Source organism: Alternaria triticimaculans (assembly GCF_023758025.1).
Source record: "Alternaria triticimaculans strain BMP 0046 chromosome Unknown scaffold_4, whole genome shotgun sequence".
Taxonomy (NCBI): domain Eukaryota; kingdom Fungi; phylum Ascomycota; class Dothideomycetes; order Pleosporales; family Pleosporaceae; genus Alternaria; species Alternaria triticimaculans.
This window is the reverse complement of record NW_026055961.1, coordinates 2,092,207-2,111,318: the sequence shown is the minus strand read 5'-3', so window position 1 is coordinate 2,111,318 and position 19,112 is coordinate 2,092,207. Positions and strand designations below refer to the sequence as shown.

At 55.0% G+C, this 19,112-nt stretch overlaps 6 protein-coding genes across 6 annotated transcripts; 3 read left to right on the top strand and 3 right to left on the bottom strand.

Moving 5' to 3' along the window:
* Positions 1–374: 374 nt before the first annotated feature.
* Positions 375–3,201, top strand: J4E78_004282 (uncharacterized protein; the record flags this gene model as incomplete). Its single annotated transcript, XM_049364911.1, has 2 exons — positions 375–1,278; positions 1,397–3,201. The coding sequence occupies 2 exons, from the start codon at positions 375–377 to the stop codon at positions 3,199–3,201; spliced, it is 2,709 nt and encodes a 902-aa protein (XP_049223989.1).
* Positions 3,202–3,616: 415 nt separating this feature from the next.
* J4E78_004281 (uncharacterized protein) lies at positions 3,617–5,455 on the bottom strand (the record flags this gene model as incomplete). The annotated part of the gene is made up of 1 exon (XM_049364910.1): positions 3,617–5,455. The coding sequence occupies one exon, from the start codon at positions 5,453–5,455 to the stop codon at positions 3,617–3,619; it is 1,839 nt and encodes a 612-aa protein (XP_049223988.1).
* An 857-nt stretch (positions 5,456–6,312) lies between these two features.
* Positions 6,313–7,962, bottom strand: MFS1_1 (MFS sugar transporter; the record flags this gene model as incomplete). The annotated part of the gene is made up of 3 exons (XM_049364909.1): positions 6,313–7,390; positions 7,449–7,828; positions 7,954–7,962. The coding sequence occupies 3 exons, from the start codon at positions 7,960–7,962 to the stop codon at positions 6,313–6,315; spliced, it is 1,467 nt and encodes a 488-aa protein (XP_049223987.1).
* A 1,967-nt stretch (positions 7,963–9,929) lies between these two features.
* J4E78_004279 (putative NRPS-like protein biosynthetic cluster) lies at positions 9,930–13,170 on the bottom strand (the record flags this gene model as incomplete). Its single annotated transcript, XM_049364908.1, has 2 exons — positions 9,930–11,912; positions 11,962–13,170. 2 exons carry the CDS (start codon positions 13,168–13,170, stop codon positions 9,930–9,932), a joined length of 3,192 nt encoding a protein of 1,063 aa, XP_049223986.1.
* Positions 13,171–15,169: 1,999 nt separating this feature from the next.
* On the top strand, positions 15,170–15,842 carry J4E78_004278 (uncharacterized protein; the record flags this gene model as incomplete). The annotated part of the gene is made up of 2 exons (XM_049364907.1): positions 15,170–15,394; positions 15,444–15,842. The coding sequence occupies 2 exons, from the start codon at positions 15,170–15,172 to the stop codon at positions 15,840–15,842; spliced, it is 624 nt and encodes a 207-aa protein (XP_049223985.1).
* Positions 15,843–16,962: 1,120 nt separating this feature from the next.
* Positions 16,963–18,147, top strand: J4E78_004277 (Glycerol-3-phosphate dehydrogenase [NAD(+)]; the record flags this gene model as incomplete). The annotated part of the gene is made up of 1 exon (XM_049364906.1): positions 16,963–18,147. The coding sequence occupies one exon, from the start codon at positions 16,963–16,965 to the stop codon at positions 18,145–18,147; it is 1,185 nt and encodes a 394-aa protein (XP_049223984.1).
* Positions 18,148–19,112: the final 965 nt, after the last annotated feature.

The following is a 19,112-nucleotide window of genomic DNA, read 5'->3' as shown; positions in this document are numbered from 1 at the left end:
CCAGTCTATCTTTACCAGGTCAGAAGCGTCCGGCTCAGTCTCAAACTTCTGGTGCCATTGAAGAGCACAGAGCCTTCTCAACCTCGGACTGCTGGCGCGGCGTTCTTACGCATCTGCGATATTACGCAATATCAGGCTGAAGCCGTCGAGTCGGCAACGTGGCATCATAGCTAGGCAGGTAAGACCGTTCCAACCCGACGTCGTCGTAGCGAAGGCACCATACGGTCTGACCTTAGTACCTCGGTCCTGAGACGACCGCGGGAGGTCGTGGTGTCGGCAAGATCGACGTGCGCTGAACTTTGAAACGCCCGCACCCTGGATTAGGCCCTCAGTGAACTTGGTCTGTGCGCATACGCCTTAGGGGCGCAGCAGACATGCGCTTCGCATATCAAAAGGGTCACAAGGCTCAGACGTCGCGACTAGGCTTTTGCTGTGCCGCGAAAAAGCAATTCCACAGTATGTTGCGCCCCATACCGGCGGTCGGCCTTGCAAGTGCGCTCATCCAAACTATCGACTTCTCCATCAACGCATTACGCAAAGACCATCCCATCTTCCAGCCTAGCTCACCTTCGACAACACCGCTCGTGGAAAATGCAGCCTTCCTACAAGATATCATACACAATCTCTATCGCCTGACCGACCTGATTGACAATTCTGAGCTCAAAGAGCTGTACGACGAAAAATCAGCAAAGAGCGCAAAAGCAGCCAAGAAACTTAGCGAGGCAGCGCTGCAATTGCTGAAGCATGCTGAGCTAGTCAAGGAACTGACAGCTTCATTCATCGACGCGCTAATCGCGGCGCAAGAGAAGGGAAAGTTTGGTGACCCGCGATGGCCTACTGCGCGCGAAGCATTATTGAACGGCGTGTGGAAGAAGGCCAATGTGACAGGTACAAAGAAGAAGTACCGTGCCCTTCGTCGCGACATTGAGACGAGTTTACTGCTCGCTATGCGCCAGTATCTGGATCAATCCATTGAGACTGGTCTCGCTCTGTTCAGCGGCGACGAAGGCGTGCACACGAAGCATTGGGAAAAGTGGCAGAACCAAACCCTCGATATGATCCACAGCAATGATTGGAAAAGCAGCAAGAAGAAGGATGTAGAGGAGTTTTCCAAACAGGTTGATGCGCTCATCCAGGCGGAGAAGGAAGCATACTTCCGCGCTACCATCTTCGAGAGGCTGTGGTTCGAGGAGATGGACGAAAGGATGAATAGCATCGATAGTTCCGTCGATTTAGGGTTCGAGTGGGTGATGGGAGACGGCTCGAGACAGGTTGGCGGTTTGCTGGAGTGGTTTACTAATACGAGGGGCGAAGAAATATATTGGCTCACCGGTGCGTCTTCATCTCTCACTATCCCGTCTTTCGATCCCTGAATGTCTTCTTACAACGGCTCCAGGTAAACCGGGCTCAGGGAAAACCACTCTGATGAAATATCTCTTCCGCAATCCACTCCTGTTCCCACATCTCGAGGCGTGGTCTGGTCAGAAACCCGGCATCACGTCTGGGTTCTTTCTTTGGAACAATGGGACAGAGCTGCAGAAGAGTTCCATTGGTCTACTGCGAGCCATCATCTACGAAAGCTTACAGGACATGATATTTGGGCCCCTGGAAGAAGACGGGGTCATTATGCAGAACCTGTTCTCCGATCGCTGGAATGCATTCCAATCCTACGCTGGTGGCCTACACGAGTTCACTTTTCCGGAACTGAAAGCAGCGTTTGAGAGCTTGGTCGGCGATGCGAACAAGAAGTTTCTCTTCATGATCGATGGGCTGGATGAGACGGATGACTATCCGAAGGAGTTGATGGACCTCGTGTTTAGCACTTCGCGAAGAGACAACGTCAAGTTCCTGCTTTCAGCCCGGAGCTCACCAGTCTTCTATTCAGCGTTTGAGAATAAGCCTAGGATGGTACTGGAGGAATACACAAGAGATGATATACAAACTTACCTGATCAGAACGTTCGGCGAGGAACCAAAGTTGCATTCGCTAAGAGGGAAGATGGACGGCCAAGAGGAAGAACACATCGTCGGGATGCTCGCTGAAAAGAGCTCAGGAGTGTTCCTGTGGCTGAAACTCGCCACCACATTTCTCTTCGAAAGTCTAGAGCCCGACTCTGATTTTCTCGTCCTGAAAGATCGTGCAGAGGGGCTTCCCTATCTCCTGGACGATCTGCTCGCCCACATGCTCAGCAAAATGGCTCCAGAGGACGTCGAAGCAGTTGGAAAATTGCACGCCCTCCTCTCACATCAAGACATATGCCCGGCCATCCTTCCTTTCTCCTTTGCCTTCACAGCCGAGACGTCAGCAACACTAGCCGCAGATGTACGGCCCTTGACAGCAGTCGAGATAAGTAAGAGAGTCGAAGACATGCAGACCCTCACTCAACAGCGGTGTAAAGGAATGTTAACCATCTTCGACACCACACCACCCGATCAACACGCCAGTACCGAGAGCCTGAGGATAAGCTATACCCACCGCGCGATAAGAGACTACTTCTTTGCATATCCCGGTCTACTCGAAACGAGCTTGAACAACGCGTCTGAACAAACCGACTGGAACGCACCCCAACAATGGGCGAACGCTCATCTCTGGGTCCTCAAAACCCTGTCCTCTTCCATGCCCAAACGCACCAGCAGCAACACCAATACCAACAGCTCCCGCGCTCCCCCACTCCAAGTCTGGACCCCACTATCCAGTGCCCTGGAGAGCAGCCTCGAACTGCACACAGCCACAAACAAGTTCCCACTAACCTACATCCACGCCGCGTTGACAACCGGCGTCTTCCTTGCCCTAAGAAGCGAAACCGGCCATGATCTGCCCCAGTATCCCTCGTCTACCGCATCAAGCTCCACCTCGACATCGACCTCTACTGCCTCCTCCGCCTCAGCATCCACCACTCCAACAACCCTGACAACGCCTCTCGACCTGGCCGTCCTCCTCAACCTAACCGCCTACATCGCACTCAAAGCCAAGGCCACAGACCGCCGAGAAGTCCGACACGCGCTCGATTACAGTCGCGGAATGAGAAAACGGATGGGTGCTGGCGGGGAGCAGGTGTGGTTATTTGGCGAGGGGAGGGAGAGATTGAGGAAGGAGTTTGAGAGGGGGAGACAAGAAGGGGAAGCGTTGTTGGAGTATTATGCCAAAGCAGTGAGGTTTGGAGTTAGTAAGCCGGAGGTTGAGGTGCCGGAGTGGGTGTGAGGAACGCGTGGTTGGGGTGAACCAATGTAGAGTCTTCACGGCTGGCAGGGCTCGTGCATAGTGTTCAACAAAGACGGAAAAGCATTCGTTACAATGATAACAGGTAAATTTGATAATAGCAGGAAATTAAGCTCTTCTACTACAGGAATATAGGGTGGCGGGTATCTCGGGGTAGAGAGAGTGTCCGTGTATGTAATGTTTCCTCCCTCTCTCTCTCTGGCTCTCTTCAGCTGCAAGCGTTTTTAACTCGGACAAGATGCAATTCAAGAAAGCACAATGAAAAAAGAAAACACTAAAGTAGCAGAAGCTCGAGTGCAAGAAGATGATATGCTGAGAAACTAATCAAGGAAACCATGTACAAGGCGTGATGATGACAGATGGACGAAAAGGAATAGACGTTAGTCGAGTATGCAGGTTAGCTCTTAGCACCAGATTGTGTGCTCTCGTGCGATGCCACCGGTTCATCTCCGTTCTCCTGCCTCATCTTGTCCACTTCCCCGTCATCGGCTCTAGCGGGATGGCCATCGCCCCTCCACCCCTCGTGGTTATTACTCGGGCGGTATTCCTTGGCATGGAATTTCAATGCATCGACTCTCGCCTCGGCCTCCCGTTGCACCTGGTGTCTGAGATGCTTGGGCGCCATTTGACCTTCACTCTCTAGACGATCCAGTTCCTCTTCGTCGCTACTACTCATACTGCTGCTTCTGCTGATCTGAGTGTAGACCACAGCTTGGCCCTCCCTCTTCTTGCGCTCGCGCTGTTCGGACTTCATGGCTTCCATCTTCTCGGCGTCGCCTTGGCAGTCGAGGGTGCGGATGTGTAGGCCAGGCAGGTTCTGGGACATGAATTCTTTAAGCTGAGGGAGGAGTTTGGCATTGGGGCGGTAGGTGCCAGAGTCATTGTCGATGACGAGTTCGTAGTAGGCTGGGTCTTTGTTTGGGCTTTCCTTGGGGGGTCCGCCGTCGATGTCGCCTGGCGGGTGGGATGTGTTGTTCCCGCCTTCATCCGGAGGCTTGCGGTCCTTGTGCTTTAGTCTTCTGATGAAGAACTCACCGGAAAATGCTACGTAAGCTGCCACATCGCTGTGCATGGTATGCTTGCTCAGCATGTCGATGCCGAATTCTTTACCAGTCTCTGTAAATCGGAAGAGCGCATCGAGGGTCAAGACGTAGGTGAAGATTCTCCCACCCTGATCGTAGTGGACTAGTTCGAGGAACTTTTGCGTGAACTCCTTGCAAGGCGCAGGCAGAACCTTGAACTCTGTGGCGTGATCGAAGTTGTATACGCGCGCGTGCTGGTGGTGCAGTGCCTTGGATAAGACGAATCCTCGCACGCCCTTAGCGGTGAACATGCTCTTAACGAAAGGTTTGAACTCGACGTAGCGGTGGTACATGGCTTCGGGAACCGGACCGCGCATCTGCATCTGATTCGACTGGAAGTTGTACTTCTCAGGCTTCTGCTTGCCGTTCCTGCGCGACACCCGGCCATCGTTGTTGGGCTCTTTCTGGCCGAGCAAGCGTCCCAAGAGCGGCGAGTAGTGCCGTATCCAGAACTGCGGTCCAATCGTATACGCGCGCCCCCCATTTTCATCCTCGGTCCTGCCTAGCACCTGCACGCTCACGTTCAGCGTGCCGTTCATGTGATGCGCCTTGCCGAAACACACAGCCATGGCACGCAGCGCATAGGCCCGCTTGCTCACCATGCGCTTCTTGATCGGGTATGTCTGGTCGTGTATGCCTCCCCAGTTCTCGTTTATGGAGGGAACGGTAACGTGCACGTTGCCGAGGCGGTCGTCGTGGTCTGCCGGGTCTTCGTCGTATATGCGGCACTTGAGGTTGAAGCCGGACGAGGGCACATTGGCGACCACCCACTCGCAGTCCCACACGGGATCGGTGCTCTGGCGGATCGTCGGTGTTCGCAGCGTCAACGGCGGGTCTTCCTTGTGTCGCGTGGGCAGGCCGGTGTACAGTTGCGCCATGATGAAGGGATCGGCGCTGAGCGTGTTGATGTCGGCGAGCGGGAGGTTGTTGGCGCGGTGGAGGGTGAACTTGACGGTATAGCCGGGCGGCGCGCGCGGTATGGGCGTGTCGTCGAAGCCTCCTTCCGGGCCCTTCTTCTTGCTGCCGGACGTATCCGTCTTCTGCGGCTTTGGGGGCTCGCTATCAGCGCCGTCCAACCCGCCCTCCTTCTCCGGTACGACCGGCGCATGCCCGTTCTGCGCGGCTTCAGGCCTCGGTTCCTTCTCCTCTGCCATGGCCGCGATGCGCGACGGTGGCTCTGTCTGTAAGACGTCGGGTCGTGCGGGCTCTGCCGGCTGTTGTCGCGTCTCGGCGCAACGGAACTGTGGCGCGCGGTAGAGGCCAGCTAGCAGTGGATGTCAAATGTATATCGTCGCAGGAGCAGCGCAGTCTGCAGGCGCATGGCGTGGGCGGGCGTCAGCAGAATATGCAAGGCTGGGAAAAGAAGCGCCGAACGCGCAATCGAAGGCGGGCGCAGCGCAGGATGAGTGTTGATCGCCAGTGGGAGGCTTGACCCTGCAAAAAACAAGCCTTGCTAAGCATCAGCCTAAAGCCTGACGACGTTGAACACCAACCGCCCGCGCGACCAATCCAGCACCCACTCTCCAGCCGCCCTTTGCGTTGATTCGCCCCTGTCAGCTGCCGGCTCCACACACTTTCTTCTCGGCCGTCCTGGGTGGGAAAGGGACTTGCATGTGACGTCCCAAAAGAGTCAAACCACGACAAACGGGCTGACGTCACGACGGGTGGGACCGGCTCGACAAGCCCTCGGGGTGTGGCTGGTGGCTGTGAAACGACCGGGCCAAGAGTTTAATGCAATTGTGTTGATCTATTCAATTACAGGTTTCTAAGAGCGAAGAGTCGTCATGCCTTTGCCAGCACATCAGGCCAAAAAGCAAAGTGCCGTGTCTATCACTCCTCCCATTCATCACTCGTCTATTACGATGTATATGCCAAAAGACAAACGCCGCGCTCGCTGCAAGATGCTGGTGCTAACATGCCGCTGGAAAAGGGTATCATACAAAACATGCATCTAGACGCCCAAGAAGACATCACATCAGGTCGAAATAAAGTCCCCGGTCTTGGGACTCGTTCAAGCAGCAGCCATGGTGATCTGCTTGCCCTTCATCGACTTCCACTCTACGAACACCGCGCCGACAATCGACATGGCACCGCAAGCAACCGACACGTAGAATGTCTGGGTAAGAGTCAGATTGTAGGCCGTTAGTACGCCGCCGAGGTACTCGGGGTCGATGGCGTTCTTGAGCTCGGTTGCGCCAGTACGGAGGACGATGCTCGCATCGAGATCGGGCACGATGCTGGCGAGGTTCTTGATGAGCTGGTTGGTGAAGACGTTCTGGCCGACCGAAATGAAGAGAGCACCGCCGAGCGTCTGGGTGAACATCATGATCGCGGTACCAATGGGGATGTCGTCGGCCGGCAAGACTGTTTGAACAGCTACAAGGGTCTGCTGCATACCGAAACCGACACCGGCACCGAAGATGAACTGGTAGCCGATCCACTGCGGCGAGCCGCTGTTGACTTCCAGCGTTGACAAAAGTCCAGCACCAATTGCCATCAGGATAGACGACGTGAGCATGAACGGAGTGTAGTAGCCCAGAGCTGTGACGGCACCACCGGCAAGCATCGAGATGATGACAAGTCCCAGAATGGCGGGGAGGTTCATGATACCGGATTTGGTTGCAGACGCGCCCTTGATCGCCTGAAACCAGATGGGAAGGTAGTAAACGATGAGGAAGAAGGACGCGCCCAACATGGCACCAAACCACGCGCTGCCCCAGACATTGCGGTTGAGGAACACACGAGGAGGGACGGTAGCATCCTCCTGCTTCCACCACTGAATAGTGATGAATCCACAGATGAGGACAAAGAAGATGACGAAGAGCGCGATGATACGTCCGCTGTTCCACTCGTACTTGCTACCACCCCACTGAAGCGCAAGCAACAAGCAGATGATAGCCGGCAAGAAACACGCGGTCCCAGGAAGATCGAACTTCTGAAGCTGCTGTTGCCATGTAGCCGTGATCTTCTTGCCACGACGCTTGACGTTGAGAAAGGGGATGATGAAGGCAGCGGTAACGGCACCAAAGGGAAGGTTGATGTAGAAGCACCATCGCCAAGTCAAATGGTCTGTGAAAGCTCCGCCCATGCTAAAGCAAACATTAGTCCATGTCGATCTTAGATCCAAACGTCTTCTCCACAACTTACAGTGGGCCAGCAACAGACGCAATACCATACATGCCTCCAATGAGTCCCATGTAAGTAGGGCGACTGCGCAGCGGTACGGTGACCGAGATGATCAAGATGGCTCCGGAGAAGATACCAGCTGCTCCGACACCAGCGACAGCGCGTCCGATGATGAGGGCAGTCGAGTTTGGCGCAACACCGCAGATAAGCGAGCCGAGTTCGAAGATGAAGAGCGCGATGAGGTATACCCATTTGATGGAGTAGTAGGTGTAGAACTTTCCGTAGATGAGTTGCGTCGCGCATGTAGTCAGTAGATACGACGACCCATACCAGCCTACATCGTTGAGCGCTTTGAACTGATCTGTAATGCGAGGAATAGCTGTTGCGATGATTGTGTTATCCTAAACAGAGGCGTTAGCGCGTACTCACGTGCAGATCTCATGGGTTGGTTTGACAGGTGTAGCCGCTGTCGATCAATGGCGTACCAAAGCCGTGGAACCGGGGATTACAGAGGTAAGCAACTTACCAACGCCATGCAGAAGACACTTAGACAAAGTGCCACGGTAATCGCAGTGAGCCTCCATTTTGTGGGGTACTCAAAGTTGTCGTCGTCGTCTGATGTTGGTTCGGCTGTTGAGTTGGGTCGCGAAGTCTTCTCTACAACGATGGGCTGGGCAGCATCCACAGCTACACCAGCAGCAGGAGCAACGGTTTCGACAGCACCCTTCTTCTCGTCGGTAACGGTAGCTTGGACGCTGGGCGCAGCGGTTTTCTCAGAATCCGTCATGCTGGACGGGCGGAGCTGGTTTGCGCTCATGGGCAAGGCACAGAGTGAGCGTGTCGTGTATATGCGATGGTAGAAGAGAGTGGTCGTAATGCAAGTCCGGGAGTCGCCAAGGAAGCAAACAACAATCGCCCAACTCGTCGATGTGCGAGGAGTAAGTAAACACAAGCAGCGGAAGACTCGTTGGTAGATAGGCAGGCAAGAACCACCACGGGGGCGGAAAGCACAGCCTCTATATACTACCTGACTCTGCAGGCCCCAGAAAGGAGGTAAGTAACGAGAGCGGAGTTAGGGCTGAAGGAATCAAGGGAACCGACATTTTCCTTGCCAAATGGAAGGCAGACAATCTTTCGTCCCCCGTTCCGTGCTGCGAAGGCGCTAGAATTAGCTGCCGGACAAAGCTTGGTACCAGTGGGTCTCGGGGGGTCCATTCTCCCTCGCATACATCGTATCTGGCATCTGTGCACGGAGATGACTCTCTGCTTCCATCGCAGCATGCCACCACATTTCGTCCGCGTCAAACACCCTCACGGAGTCATCCGCCTTCTCACTGGCCGCCTGAACCCCCCAACATCGCGCCCCCAGACGCCCATTCCTTCACACCGGTGACTCGATGACTTTGCGATTTGCACCTGTCACTGCATCGCAGGGGCCGTCGGGAACCGAAGACCTGGATTCGAGTCTAGAAACATGGTCACGAAGCTTCGCGCCGTTGCAGCGATCTTGCGGCTTAGCTAGTGTCCGTTTGCATCAAGCTTTTATTTGGATGCCGGAGTCCGCGCGCGCCGACTTATTTTCGATGCAGTTCATGCGATGATGTTCTGACATGAACGAGCATGTTTCTCACATGTGTTGCGATTATGGCGCAGTGCATCATTCCCTTTGTGCGCACTCACGCAGCTCATCTCAGCCCCATCCCACATCGACTGAAAGCGCGCTCTACCTAGGTATCTGCACAGCGGTGACCGCTCTCAGCTTTCGTCCGCAACCCTCATTACCACACTTGCAACAGGATGCAGCTGCCTAGAATTCCGTCCACCCCTACCGGTTAAATTTCACCGTGGTGGATCTAGTCCAAAAAGTGCTAACCCGTCCCGTCCACCGCCAAGCTCGTGTGACTCGCATTCGAGAAAAGCTTGGCGACAGATCGGGGGTTCGGGGTGGAAGAGTTGGCGCTCCCTTGTCGCTTACGAGAATGCGACGGGAGGAGATGACGCATCCTCACTGCGGGTTGTAGATTTGTGTCATGGTGGCTGGCTTGGTAGAACGGTAGGATGATTTGGGCTATTGCTACTACGTTGTTTGTTTTTGCACACAGAGCGCACCTAGATCTCGCGAGTGTATCCTCTTGAGGGTTCCTATTAGCTACGTATAATGTTGGCTTACCATATCCCACACGGTCATAGTATCTTGCTATCAGCCTTCATGTTCAGTCGTGTGTTACTATACACGACATCTGCATGCACTTTGAACGCGGCTAAGCACTTGATCGTTTGGCAGGCACGTCACACAACACATGTCATGCTGCAGGCGTAACGTTCGAGTAATATCGCACGGGGAAGCAGAGAACGGACCGATTGACGTGTTGAAGTCGCCATGTAATTCTCTAGCCTGGTCTATGTTGGATGCCTGATGGTATTCTAAGCTTACTCCGCGGCGACGGCAGGTAATGTGAATCCGTTCAGGCCCAGCGTTCCTGATTTCGCCCGTGGACGATTTTACTTGACATTTTCCTGGATCCAGTTCCATATTCTCTCGACGTACTCCTTGTCCAGCGGCTCGACATTCCTCAGCGCCTGTACAGACTCGCTCGTCTTTGTCGTTGAGAACTGTGGTCGCGCGGTCTTCTCTGTCAGTTCGCGGCCGTACGATTCCTTCCAAAGCCCCAACAGCTTCAGCGCAGAATGACCCGAGTCACCAGCCTGTTCTAGACGCTCTACCCATTCTTTGGGCGAAACTATCTCAAACTGATCTTCCTTCTGAAGCCACTGCAACATCTGAGTCCAGCTTGGTTCGTGGTGCGGGTTCAATACATGGAACACTGGCATTTCCCCATGTTCCTTGCGAGGACCGGCAGCTTCAAGGAACGCTTTCGCCGCAACGTCGACTGGCAGCCAATCTAGAGGCTCATCACCGAGATCAGGTAAGCACTTGATGAGTCTCGCGGTACTCAACATCATGGGCCATGCCTCCTTTGTGTTCCATACCCCTGATGTGGAATCCCCAGCGAGTTGTCCAACACGGACTACTGCTATACATCCGCGAAGATTCGTCCGATTATGCGCTTCAAGGCAGATGTGCTCTGCGACCCACTTCGAACGCGAATAACCCAATGGAGATGCTGATGAGGGCTCAGATGACACCACCTCGGGTAGCTGACCAGACGCGTCGAGGGTGCCGTTCATAATGGCTGCAGTAGAAGAGCAGTACGTAAAACGCGGAGGTTGTGATCGCTGTGACTTGAGGGCAAGATCGAGCAGGTTTCGCACACCAGCGATGTTGTCTTTCTCAAAACTGCGCAACTTCAGGCGGAAGTTGACAGTCCAGGCGACGTGGATGATCGAAGTCGCGTTCTCGGCGAGGTACTCGTATACGTCTTCACCCAGTCCCAGACGTTCTTCGCTCAGCTGAGACGGTATGACTTTAATTTTACCATCCGCGGCTCCTGGGGTCAACAAGCTAACCAGTCCACGCTGCTCCAATGCTTTACTGACACGTTCTCTTGCTGCATGCTCATCTGCTCCTCTGACAAGACAGTAAACAGCCTCAACATCCGATCTTTTCTGCAACAGGTCTAGAAGGTGTGCTCCCAACGCGCCGGTCGCTCCCGTTAGTACCACCACTTCGTCAACTCCCCTCTTCGCAACGGAGCCATTGGTAGCGGTACGCAGTGTTGAAGCCGTGAACGAGCCATACTGCTTCACCAGGTCTAACATCAGCTTCTCTTCGTCCTCACCACCGGAGTCGCTCTGTCCATGCCTCTTCCGTAAGACATAGTCTGTCAATCGTCGCACGGTACCGCAGTCCTCAACGACGCTCATCGGGAGCTGACCTTCAAAATTGGGAATCAAGCGTCTCAAACGTGTCCTCAACTGTATGCATGCGATTGAGTCGACACCGTAGGAAAAGAGATCTATGTCTTTGTTCAATTCCGCCGTCTGACCCGTCATACTCTGAATGAGGCCGATTAAATGCTGGGGCACATCGTCGTCGCTTACTTCAAGTGACGAGTCGGAATCTTGTGAGCCATAGGCGCTGTTAATAGCGTCTTCAAACCGGGACTCTGCCGCTCTCCGGATAATGGTTCCTTTACTGCTCTTCTCGAGTGGCTGATCTTGGTGGGGTAGCGGAACGAGCATGTCAAACGATATCCTTGCATGGTCCTGGCTTTCGCTGTTCAGCTTCTCGACTTGTATTCTAATGGCGCCTAGGAGCTCTTGGTCTGACATGTTACTTGACTGTTCTGATCGCAGGAGAAGAGCACCTGGGAAGGGTCTGTTATTGCCAAATATCAGCACATCGTCGAGATAAGGAGAAGTCGCGATAGCGTCTTCCAGGGGCGCCGGATCGAATTTCTTTCCGGTTATCAGTGTGAGTTGCGAATCTGCTCGCGAATGGTACAACCATGCGTCCTTAATGGTCGGATGTGCTGCAAACAAGTCGGCAGTTGCAAAAGATCCGTCCGGTCGGTTTTGTTTGGCCTGTTCCAAGTCAGCCGGTCGTCTTGTCGTATAAGATCCTGCAAGGTACCATATGTGGCCATCCGGGCTTGATAATAAGCTCGGCTAGGTCCCCTTCGCGCTTCTCGAACTCTACCAATTTCGGTGGGTTGTAGTTCCGCAGATATTGCCAATCGTCGTCGGCGGCAAAATCGCGATATGAAGACAGAATGAAGCCACACTCTGCACTCCCAAATCGGGAGATGAGATTAACACGGCTCTTTACTAATCGGTCGCCCACTTCTGCTGGCAATGCAGCGCCTCCAACGCCCACAATATCCATGTCTTGGAGCAGCTGCAGACCCTTCTCGTCGGCCTCCATCATTTGAAGTACATAGGGTACGGATGAGAAGTATTTGACTTTGGGTAAACCTTCCGTCGCCGCGTACGTCTTGGCCACATCCAGGCATTCGCAGATGTTGCGTGCTGTGATTGGTACATCTTTGCCCGGGAAGAGCCAGATCATAGCATTGCTCGTCCAGCACCGGAAGAGATCCGCGATGCCGCCATGATAAAGGGGCGTTGTAGTGAAGGATGCTAGGGCAGGAATCTTGGGGAGATGCGGAAGCACGCCAATAGCCGCACGATGGGATTGCGGGATCGGTTTTGGCAGGCCTGACGAGGTTCCAGACGTGTGGTGTAAGTACGCAATGGATCCTTCATCTACGTGAAGAGGTTCGACGCTACTCTCTGGTGGGGTCTGGATCACATCGAGAACGTCTTCTGCACCGCTCAGTGGTAACAGCGTCACTTGTAGCCCCAGCGTACCTTGTTCCTTTGCCAGCGTCTCGGTCTGCTGGGCCCGTTCAGTATGGGCAACATCGTAGAAGAAGTCAGTAACCTCGCACGCTGTGCAGAGATGCAGGACGGCTGCTGGCTGGCATTGTGGTGCTATCAGAAGGACGGAGTACCCTAGTCTGATCAGACCCAGCCAAGTAAAGAGGAATTCCGGAGAGCTGTGGCACAACAAGGCTACAGTCGCTAGCTTGCGAGATGTGCCAAGGCAAGTTGTGAGGCGCGAGGCGAAGACGTTGGTGCCCTGGTCAACGTCTGCAAACGAGAGGACGCGGTAGTCCCATTCTCGCTGGTTGGGTCGTGGTATAGGAAAGCCAACAGCTGGGAGTAATGGATGATGCTGGGATTGCTGACTGAGGAACTCGCTAATGTTTCGGTAGGACTTCGGATTGGTGTTCAGGGCTGCCGCTTGGCCGAGCGTGCAGACGAAGTAGTTGTTCTGCATTTTGGGGCGCATAACGAAATGCCCAGGTAAACAGGACTATCTGGTCCAATAGCCTGTGCGACTGGATTTTGAATGCGTCAGCTTCAAGTGGCGTGTGCAGTGTTTGCGGCCACAGTGACAGCGACAATGCAAGCGCCATTAGTCGTGACATCATCTTGGCTGCAAAGGCAGTAGCGACCCTGCAGCTGCTCCTTGGGCAAGCTACTGCATGTACAACACACATGCGACTATATCTGATGGAAAGATGAGGCTGCACACAAACCCTCACGATGGCAGCAGGTGTTTGATTTCCTGTAAGCTCTGGGACGATAGGTCAGCTGCTGCGCGCACGAACCATGCGTTCAACCAGGTCATGCCCAACCGAATGCAGCCTTCCAAAGCGAGCCGCCACTCGATCGCATCGGACGCAGTGAGTACGGTCCCGCGAGGGAGTCATGATGGCAGACGGCGTCACGAGACGGCTAAAAGAGGCTTGAGAATGTTCTGCGTGCGACAACGGCTGGAGAGCGTCGCACACCCGCGTAATCGGCTTACGACAGGTGTTACCGTGTACTGGCAACGCCACAGTGACTATCGTGTTTCTGGGGTAGCGAATGCGGGCAACGTCGACGCCTCAATGCTCGACCCAGTGACTAGTGTCTATCGACGTGTCACGGATGTTGAGTTGTTGCAATACTGTACGGCGAGTGTTCACTGCTGGCGACGTCCAGACGGCGTACCGTGCCTCATATGTAGAATGCGGCACCATGTCTGGCATGTCTGACAAGCTTGGAGCATTGGACGCATCCAGCGCCTCTCCGCCCTCCGCCCAACGGGCTTATATCCGACGCGGCACAACCAAGACAATGTTTTGGGACAGAGGTGGGGAAAAGGTGCAGCTAGCAGCGCGGCGGTGTGTGGCAATGCGAATAGCTTCACGAGGAACATGGTGCGTCTTTTAAGGCAGATTTGGCAAGGGCCGTGATTGGTGGTGCCGACTGCCCACATGCATTGGGCCGGTGGATACGTCGTTCGTCTGTGCGGCCCGAGGAAGTGAGCATATGCGGGCCACCCAGCAAGGCAATACGCTAGGTAGTCGCAGCCGGAAGTCAGGATCCGGCATTCTCGAGCGACGGCAGCCGTGTTTGCTGTGGCTATGCCGCATGTTTCTGCTGCTCGAGAGCCGCCGGGCCTGCTGCGACATGCGATGGCATCTGAAACTGTGCGACGTCGAGGGTGCGGTGAGCATGGTGCAAGGCGCCCGTTGTTTTTGGGCGGCCGCTGGTGAGGAGTGGAGCTCGGCCCGCCAGACGATGCTTGACCGTCTCTGAGCAGCCCCGTGCGCGTCAGGCGATGGGGTTTGCACAGCGAAGGCCATGCACAGGCGCGTTGACCTGCGACCATGTTCCTTTGTCGTGAGCCAAGCAGGTCAACACATCGGCGCGGGGCGGTATGTCGCGCAGCCAACCACGGCGGGCCTGGCTGGGGGCTCTATCCGAGGCGTGACGGGTTTGGCATCAGTCGTCGCCTGAAACACACACGGCGACGCTGACGATGGCCGCTCGCGAGGCTGCTGCTGCGTGCCCGGCGTCGCGCAACAGCGTCCGGATGTTCGGCCTTGCCCCAACGGCGCTGCAAATGAGCAATTTGCTAGCGGGCGGCTTTCGCATCAGTCGCCCAGGTAGCTTTTGATCGCGTCTGAGCGTATCTCGAGGTGCAATTGCCCTAGCTGCTAGAGGCAAGCACGGCCGACTAGCGCTGTTTGCCCAGCCCGTGCGCGGCAGCATATATTCCTGCCCTCCCCAGCAACACCCGCCTCTTCTATCCGTTCACCCAAACCAGCATTAAATCACGCTGTAAGTCCCACCTGTGCTGCGCCCGAAGCCCGCCTCCATATAGTGCGCCCATTGCCCCCTTCACTGCTCCTCCCAAGCCCCAACCCGCGCCCGCTCCACCGCTGCCGATCTCCCGCTGACTCTGTACCGCGCAGGCATTGATATTCTCTGCCCCATCCACAACAATGCTCTACTCTTCCATCATCGTCGCCGCCTCGGCTTTCGCCGGCCTCGCCTCTGCGCAGAACTCGACTGGCAGCTACAACACCCCCATCCCATGCTGCAGCGTCGACCCCGGCTCGGTGCCCCAGGACGACAAGCAGGCGTGGTGCAACGCCAACCAGAACACTTGCGTCTCCGCCTGCGGTGGCCAGTCCTCCGTCGCCAGCCAGGGCAACAACTGCAATTCTGTTGGTGTACCCACGGCCACGTGCAATCCTTCCGCTAACACATGCCTAGCAAACGCTTGAGTTCGACTGCAAGTGCAGGAACGAGACTGACATCACCTCTGCGCTGGGGAACTACGAGCAGTCCGTCGAGGGCCAGATGTGCCGTTACTGGTACGACCAGTGTGTCACCGCCAGCGGCTCCGACGCTGCTGCCCGGTTCGAGTGCGAGCAGGCCCGTGACGCCGAGTGCGGTACCGAGAAGTTCGACGCCGCAGCCACGTCTTCAGGCGCCGCTTCCTCTGGCAGCCCCTCGGCCACCAACAGCGGCTCTTCTCCAGACAACACCGGCGATGCCGCCGCCAGCGGAGCCTCCTCTACCCCCACCGAGGGTGCTGCCGTCCGCAACGCCATGTACGGCGCACCTGCCCTTGCCGGTGGTCTTTTCGCCCTCTTCGGCTTCGCCTTGTAAGCTGGCAATACTCTAGATGGATTGCGGGCCGGTCCCAGTTGGACGGTAATGAGGATGGATTCGCGTCACGGATACTCGCATGGCGATACCACATATCGGGAGTTACGGCATAACGTACCCAGCGCTTCGACGTTGGCGTCACATTGCTTGCACTGCTATCTATTTGTTCACGGCGGCTGAGGAGAGATGACGGGAGTTTAGGAGGATACTTAATGCGATGTTATGAAAGGACACACGACTTGTAATACCCAATACTACCAGTACCGCCATTGCGCTGTCTAGTTCTGTTTCAGTGATGCTTTCCCACATGCGCGCATCACATCCACCAACATGTGCCGATGCGCAGGCTTGGTGATTGTGTACATGGGGACGCGTCGCGTCTTCCCCGCATCTTCAACTGCCATGGTTTGCGCAGGGACGTGTAGTCTACCATGGTTGTCAGCTGTAGCGCTAGACCGTCGCCCTATTGGTCAATGCGTGATCAGCGCTCGAAGCTCAAGAACGATAAGCGTTATGCAGTTGAACCCATGCCCACATGACGCACGTCTCCGAAATCGTTCCTAGACCCAACATCAAGTAGACTCTACCGTCGGAGCCGCTCTCTGCTCAGTACTTCACGACGCCTCACCGCCAACAGCCCGCCTGTTGACTAAAGCCCAGCCTTCGGCATCGCCGTATCACAAGCTCACAGTCAGCTCCGAAGCCGAGGCCAGGCGGATACCAAGACAGCAGGTGAAAGCCGCACCCCGAGCAGACGACATTTCCCTACTGACTGCATCTAGACATCATAAATACAAGGTCGTGGCTGTCTCGAGACTCCTCTTGTTCGCGGCCCACTCACCTACATACTACGTCACTCCCCATCGTCACCTACGCCAAAATCTGCGCAAGCGAGTTGCAGAACCGATCCACGCTCCATACACGACGAATCTTCAGAGAAGACGGTATACCTCGATAAAAATGGCGACTCTCAGTGCTGGACGTAAGCACAAGGTGACGATTGTTGGCTCCGGCAACTGGTATGTGGTTGCATAAGCTCCGGTGCGAGGGGAGATGGCTCCCACGCGCAAGACATGGACAGCCGCTGAGATCAAGAGCTAACGGCCACAGGGGCACCACAATGGCCAAGCTGGTCGCCGAGAACGTCAAGGAGCATCCGTCGCTGTTCGAAGAGACCGTGCAGATGTGGGTGTTCGAGGAGGACTACACCTTCCCAAAAGACTCGCCTCACTACAGCGGCTCCGACAAGCCCGAGAAGCTCTCGCAAATCATCAATAAAGTCCACGAGAACGTCAAATACCTCCCCAACATCAAGCTTCCGTCCAACGTCGTCGCCAACCCCGATCTCCCCGACTCTTGCAAGGACTCGACCATGCTCATCTTCGTCCTCCCACATCAGTTCATTGCACGTTCAAGCCAGCAGCTGGTCGGCAAGATTCTGCCATATGCGCGAGCTATCTGCTGTACAAAGGGTGTTGATGTCAGCGAGAAGGGCATTCGACTCATGTCCGAGACCATTGGCATGACGCTCAACATCTATTGCGGTGCCCTATCGGGCGCCAACATCGCTTCCGAGATTGCCCAAGAGAAGTACTCCGAGACGACAGTAGCGTACGACCCGCCACCAATGGACTCGCGCAACCCTACCCCCAGCGGCTCGCCGAGTGCCTCGCAGACTGATCTTACTGCTCATGTTGATCTCATCGACCCCAGTAAAAAGAAACCCAGTAAGCGTTCGGCGCATCTGACTGCTCTCCCCAACGAGTACCCCCCTCTATCGCACGAGAATGTTCGAAAGCTCTTCCATCGCCCTTACTTCCACGTACACATCGTTAACGATGTCGCTGGCGTCTCACTGGGTGGAGCGCTGAAGAACATCATTGCGCTGGCTGCAGGCTTCGTGGACGGCCTGGGCTGGGGAGACAACGCAAAAGCAGCGGTCATGCGTGTCGGTATCTTGGAGATGGTCAAGTTTGGCAAGGCTTTCTTCGGAGAGAGTGCTCGTACAAGCACCTTCACTGAAGAGAGTTGTGGTGTTGCCGATGTTGTGACCTCGTGCATGGGCGGTCGCAACTTCCGCTGCGCAAAGATGGCCATCGCCCGCGGCAAGACCATTTATGAGATCGAGCAGTCTGAGCTCAACGGTCAAAAGCTCCAGGGCACCAGTACTGCCTATGAGGTCAACGAGTTCTTGAAGGCCGAGGGTATGGAGGACGAGTTCCCACTCTTCACCGCTGTCTACAATATCTTGGAGGGTAACAACAAGCCCGAGGATATTCCTCAGCTCATTGAGAAGAAGCCATGACTAGAGGAACCCAGGCTTTAGACGTCCGATACATAGCGGTGGGCTCTTGATTCGATAGACTACATCCAGACTTGAAAGCGAATACCCCTTTAGGTAGAATAGACTCCCCTTGAAATCTCGTCGGATCGTGCATCCCGACGCCAATATACCCACGTATCGTGTGCAATCGCTGCATAGCCATGCAAATGAGCTTGTTGCTTTATTTCCCAGCACACCTGCGTTTATAAGCAAACCATCGTGCAACACCCGCAGCACCCAAACAGGCAGATTCTGACAGTGGGGACGTGTACAAGAATGATCGTATCTGGATATTCGCATACTTCCAAACATATAGAAACTTTATAAGCACTGCATATAGGCGATACGACATATGCACCCGGCCGCGCTGTTAATGCAACCGACTGACGCATGTACATCCGAACAGCATCGGACTTTAGAATTGCCTTGGCAGGATCGACGTTTAGTTTGGCGCTTGAGTCCGCGGAGCAGCATCCATGCCAACTACATCATGCCGAACATGGATCACTCCCAGCTACCGATCACTGACTTTGTGGAAGACCGCCTGACTGCAGCCTACACACGCGTCAGGAATGCGAGATGGTCCACCTTACACGAGTGAGCGGTGACTCGTGTTGTGGTAACGATATGCAGGGACACCCACTGAGTGGGTAAAGCGAATGAGATCGTGTGCGGCAGGATTGATTGGTAATGCGAAAAAAAGTAAGATCTTCACCCGTTTCAACCGCATCTAGGTTTGCTCATTGTGGGTGCGCTTCGCATCTCTAGCCCTGTCTAGCTTCTCGGCAAGGCACGTCAATCGTTAATCAAATCTCAAAGATGACGACATGGCCTTGCTTTAACTCCGATGCCTCCTGCCTGAGGGTTTGTCAACTTCCCGATTTTTTTTGGCCTGGTGTCCCCGTTATCTGTAGGACCCCATTGTTTTCTGTCTCTTCAACGGCGGA